Raw genomic sequence first — 5,688 nt, forward strand, 5'->3', positions numbered from 1 at the left:
AACCAATTTAACAATTACATATTTGAAATATGATTACATAGATGCGTTTACTATACACCTAAACCCCTCACTCTACTCTCATCTCAATATTTACAACCTCCAATTCTAAGAAAAACTGTAATGTTTTAAAAACTACAACTCCCTGTAGCCACGCCATGTAGCTTGATACAAATCAGCACTACAGTTGTAGTTCTTCTGGTTTGCAAATTAGGGTTGTAAACTAGGGTTCTGAAAAGATATATCTACTGAATATTTCAAATATCTAGTAAATCCGAATTAGTAATTACACAGCATCTAGATGTTCTATGTTAAGAAAAAAATGTATATGTTGGTTTATTTCAGAAATATAGAGCTCAACATTGACTACCCACTTTTTGAATGGCTCTGCTTCCGGAAGTGTTTTTCCCCATTCGAAAATAGCTGATAGAAAGTTTTAAGCCTGTAACCATGACAACCAGCTACAGATGAATAGTGAGCATAAACCATTTAATAAAAAAAAAAAAAAACATTTTGAAAACGGCAAGAAAAGGCATATATATCTATGGAAAAGGCAAAGGTAGCCGTTCGTATTTTTGCTGGGTAAACGTTTCTATGGTAACAGCGAGATTGGACAATCAGAGACGTTGCTGTTACGCGTAACATTGTGGGTAGTGTTGTTTTTTCAATGTACTTCCGAAAACCTTCTGCTACCAAAGATTGAAAAAAACTTTATTTAAGTATCCTTCTTAGAAAAACATACTGTACAGATACAATATTATGGTTAAGTGTTAAGTGTAATCATTCAAAACACCAAAGCTGGCTATACATTGAGTACAACAACGCTTTAAAAGTTACTTAGACAGCAGCTTCGACAAAAAAGTGTTTATTTATTGTCCAAAAACAGCTTGTTTCAATATTTTTTTTGGTTCACATTGGCAGGACTGTTCAGAGCTCAAGAAAAACAAACATGGATTTTTTTGCAGTTAGACTAATCAACTAATCAGCAACACAGCATCAATTAGATCCTGATCAGTTACAATGAAAACACACAGAACCTAAACTGTCAGTTTGTTGAATTTTGGTTAGCGCTGAATTAAGGAGACATTTTGAATGATAAATAGCAAAGCATACAAGCCTGCTCAAACTATTCATTAAAAACCAGGAAGCAGCAAACCAGCCCTAGTTATGAGTGCTTACAGTGCTAGTTGCTGTCATTATCATCATCATCATCATCATCATCATCATCATCATCATCATCGTATACCAGTGTCTGTATGCTTGACATGGGGAGGTCCTGAGACAGGTAGGGGGTTTCTGGGACGACATAACTACATGTTGCAGGAACAATGTCTGGTACATGTTGGTGAAACATCACAGTGGCATGATGTAGCTTTCTTTCCAGCTGTTTGAGACGTTGGATTAGAGCAGCTTTTGCACCAGGCTGCTCTGTGTCATTGATGGCAGAGCACAGAAAGGCATGCTGCTGATTGAGGTGTTCAGTTACAGTTCTCATTTCCTGGTAAAGCATGTGCTTTTCCTCAGCTGCCCGTGTCCTCATATGTAAGGCATCAATTCCACGCCTTTTCAGACTCCTTGAAACATCATCTTCTTCAATCTAGTAGAAGACATAAGGAAACAAAGTGCTATCTCATGTTAGCAGGTGGTTGATGAAAATGATTGCCAGGTAGTTGTGGTTACTAAGCGGTTGTCAGATGGTTACTAGAGTGATTGCAGTGTGGTTACTAGGTTTAGGTAACTAGACTTACAGTTTCATCAGAGCAGAAGTAGACAGGCCAAGAGGGATCGCATGCTTCCTGAAAATCAATTGTTGCAGGGAAGATGCTCATCTGCGGTGGCCACTGAATACGGTTGTATTCCTTGATTGCTTGTCTCAGTCGCTTGTTGGAGTTGGCTACCTGCTTGGACAGTCTAATGGCAATGCCCTGCCCATCTGAAACAAAGTTAGAAAACACACATGCAAAGAAATGAATTAATTAGCTTGTATTATGGTCCTTTGAAAAGTTAAAATTCAAGTCTTAAAATTCTATCTACTTATTTTATCTACTTATCCTAGAGGTGGGCAATATATCAATATTATATTGTCTTAGATTTTGGATATCGTAATATCATAAAATGGCATAAGTGTTGTCTTTTCCTGGTTTTAAAGGCTGCATTACAGTAAAGTGATGTCATTTTCTGAACTTACCAGACTGTTCTATTATTTGCCTTTACCCACTTATTCGTTATATCCACATTACTGATGATTATTTATCATATATTATATTTTATCATTTATCTAAAATCTCATTGTGTAAATATTCTGTGAAAGCATCAATAGTTAACACGACACTATCGTTGTGGTATCGATATTTTGGTCAAAAATATCGTGATATTTGATTTTCTCCATATTGCCCAGCCCTAACTTATCCACAGCACTTTACCTGGATATTTTCTTTTCAGATGGAGGAGGACTGCTCTCTCCCTTGATTCAGTTCTTGCCTTGCATATAAGTTGGCCTCTGAGGTCACTGTCAACATCTTTAAGGGTAGACTGGAAGTCTAAATCAGATTCTTTCCATCTTCTCCCAATGCGGTGTTTTGTTTCAATGTTCAGCAGAGAGTTCTCAATTCTACAATGGTCATCAAGTAAATATTATTAAATGTTATTTAGACACTTGATCAGAGAACAGCAACAGACAGATACAGCCTACTTACTCTGTTCCATCCTCCATGTACAACTCACGAGTTCCAGATCTATACATTACAAGAAGTACAGCACAAGAATTCAGTAGTTACCTACCAGAAATCATTACTGTGGTACACCTGACCAAACACTGTAGAAGTTATAAGGAAGGCCTTGGTGGTACTGCAGCATTATAGCAACTTTTCATTTATAACAGGAATCTTCAACAGGGGGTCTTCAGAGTCAATGCGGTGTGGGGGGTCTTAAAATGAATCCAACATATTATGAGTTGAGCTGCTTATAGGTGGGCCTATAGGTAATTAATAAAAACGTTGGAAGAGTTCCCTAAAAAATATGCTGTTATTGTCTCACTCATAGCTATGTAATTACACCTAGTCTTCCATGTTGAAGCACATCAGTAGGTTACTTAAAGATGGGTGTAATTACTATATAGTCTTACATCAACACATTGAAGTCTTACTTGAACTTGTAGAACTGAATCAGCTTGGTGATGTAGTCCCTTTTCCATCTACAGACAGTGTCTGGAGAACAGATAAAGACATTACTACTGCTATAATAAAGCGCTTAATTTCATGTTACTTCTTTACCCTCACAGTTTACAGGATTGTATTTCATTACTGTACATGGAAAGGTAAGTATAACATATTTGCAATAGTCTTTGTTAATAATATTCATGACCTTAGTACAATATTAAAGACATTCACACATTCACTTCAGTTGCATACGTATTGGTTTCTGTTTCTGTTGGGCTAGTTCGATCTCCCTTTTCTTCCATCTCTCCATGTCTCGCTCAGAAACCAACACTAGGCAACAACAAAATAACAGGAAACAAGACAATGAAAAAAAAAAAAAAGAAAACCGTCATTGCTACATACTCACAAAATGCGCTTGTAAATGGAATCTAAAATTCTTCCATTCACAACTATTGTTGACTGCTTCTTATGTGCAGGGTTTACCTGGTGCCTCTCTGATGACAGATGAGATGTCTTCTTCAGCGAGAATTGATATTTTCTCTGCTCTGTCTAATCTTTGCAGGAGCTGGACCTCTGTAAAGAAAGTTTAATGTACTTATGCTTACCAATTTGTGTGTGATCAGCTTAACTCCAAAATATATCAAATGTTTAGACATTAAACAACTTGGCACAGTGGTAACACTGAACAACAAATTTAGACAGGTTATACAGCAGTGGACAAACCCAGGTCAGTTGATTTCCTCCGTCCATAATGTAAAAGGGCATCAGTCAGCAGGTCAAGGCGGTGAGATGGAGTCATCTCCTTTGTGACTCTGGCAAATCTTCGGAGGAAAGACCACAGCCTTTCCATTCCTTCCCCATCTGTGAGCACAAACCCTTCAAGCCGCCTGGTGCTGTACTTGATCTGTGATTAAAGCAAAGTCTTAGAATATCACATGCACTGGCACTAAGCATTATCCTACTACAGTGGAAACTGCTTATCGTGATCATGGTTACACCCTGACCTTTCAGACTTGAAGGGCTTGGGGCAGGAGAGGGCCCTGATACAGTTTATGTTATTTTAAATCAGTAGCAAAACTGTCCATTTCATTACTTTATATTAATGTAATAATTATAGAAATTAGATGTTAATCAGCATAAAAATAAACAAAAATAAAACAAATTTGCTTATAACAATCAACTTACAGTTATTAACTTGACCTGAGAGATATGAACACTGTAAGCGGTTTCCAATATATCACTAAAAAGTGCATCTCTGAAACAAGTCAAACACTAGGTGGGGAAATGTTAGAATAAAGATTACTTTAAGGCATTTGTACTTATCTCAGGTGTACAGTGGATAGACATTAAAAATGGAGGCCAAAAAGAGAGCAAATTATGAATTTACCTGGCAGGGCAATTTGTGTCCATAAATGTGAAAAGCTGGTACGGCCAAGGAGATGTTTTGTGGTATGCCCTCCCCGGATTTCTAATTGAACACAGTATGGCATAATTTTGAGTTAAATAGTCAAGGTCTTTAATCGAATCAATAATTCAGTTTTACACAAAAAAAAAAAAAAGTACTTACACGCATATGTGAGGCAACAACACAGGCAATGTCATAGACTACTCTGAGGTGTATGTTCTTGTCCTCACGTCTTCGAAGAAGCTCATCAATGATATACAGAGGATAGGCTAATCTATTTCAACACAAAAATGTGAATAATCAAACACTTCATACTGAGGAAAAGTGAAGACTTAATAAGGACACTCAAAATCATACAAACATATAAATAAAATGAAAATTAGAATGGTGGCAAGGTTTAAATTTTGCAATATTTTGAAATCTCCCATATACATTCCATGAGATTCATATTTGGGGATTGAAAAAAAATGTATAAGCTGTTTCCCAATTCAAAGTCTGCAGCCTTCGAAGGCTGCAACTGTAGACCAAATGGCTTATGTTAGGTTCATGTTATCCTACGCATTGAATATTGACTGAGTTAATAGTAGGGCTGGGCGATAAAACGATAACAATATGTCTCGCAATAGACACGTAATCAATATCAATAGAAAATGCGGCCGATAAAACGTTTCATAACTTGTTTTTCTTCATCAGAAGAAACCAGAGGTTGTGAAGCAAGTTTGGCTGCATGAACAAAGGCCCTCACTCTCTGGTAACCTAGCAATGTAGGGAGTGACACTGTAACAGCTAATCATGTAACAGTATCAAGTTTGGTTGCGCCACATCACTGTCTCGTGTTCTTCAATAACAGAACTGGCGTGGAGTGATAAGTGGAAAGTGAGTGCCGCAGTGAGCGAGGAAATTGTTGATAAAACAAAGTCAGTATGGCAGTTTTTGGGGATTTTATAATTCTGACCGTAGACAGACCAATGTCATCAGACCGTCGTCTCCACCAACACCGGTAATACCACAAACTTGTTTTACCACCTTAGCCGCGCTCCTGGTCCTTATTTTAAATAGGTCATAAAAAAATATCAATAATTATCAATATCGACCGATATGAAACACTTATATCGTGATACAGTTTTC

General features: G+C 37.2%; 1 protein-coding gene across 3 annotated transcripts; it reads right to left on the reverse strand.

Moving 5' to 3' along the window:
- Positions 1 to 846: 846 nt before the first annotated feature.
- LOC114552060 (uncharacterized) lies at positions 847 to 4,017 on the reverse strand. Of its 3 annotated transcripts, XM_028572764.1 has the most exons (8): positions 3,879 to 4,017; positions 3,639 to 3,728; positions 3,408 to 3,485; positions 3,143 to 3,203; positions 2,694 to 2,732; positions 2,421 to 2,608; positions 1,746 to 1,930; positions 847 to 1,594 (listed from the first exon to the last, which is right to left on the reverse strand). In XM_028572764.1, the coding sequence occupies exons 1-8, from the start codon at positions 4,003 to 4,005 to the stop codon at positions 1,181 to 1,183; spliced, it is 1,182 nt and encodes a 393-aa protein (XP_028428565.1). In that variant the 5' UTR covers positions 4,006 to 4,017; the 3' UTR covers positions 847 to 1,180. The 3 variants fall into 3 exon arrangements, with proteins under 3 accessions (XP_028428565.1, XP_028428567.1, XP_028428566.1); XM_028572766.1 differs by lacking the exon at positions 3,408 to 3,485; XM_028572765.1 differs by lacking the exon at positions 2,694 to 2,732.
- Positions 4,018 to 5,688: the final 1,671 nt, after the last annotated feature.

This window comes from Perca flavescens, unplaced genomic scaffold (genome assembly GCF_004354835.1).
Source record: "Perca flavescens isolate YP-PL-M2 unplaced genomic scaffold, PFLA_1.0 EPR50_1.1_unplaced_scaf_63, whole genome shotgun sequence".
Classification (NCBI taxonomy): Eukaryota; Metazoa; Chordata; class Actinopteri; order Perciformes; family Percidae; genus Perca; species Perca flavescens.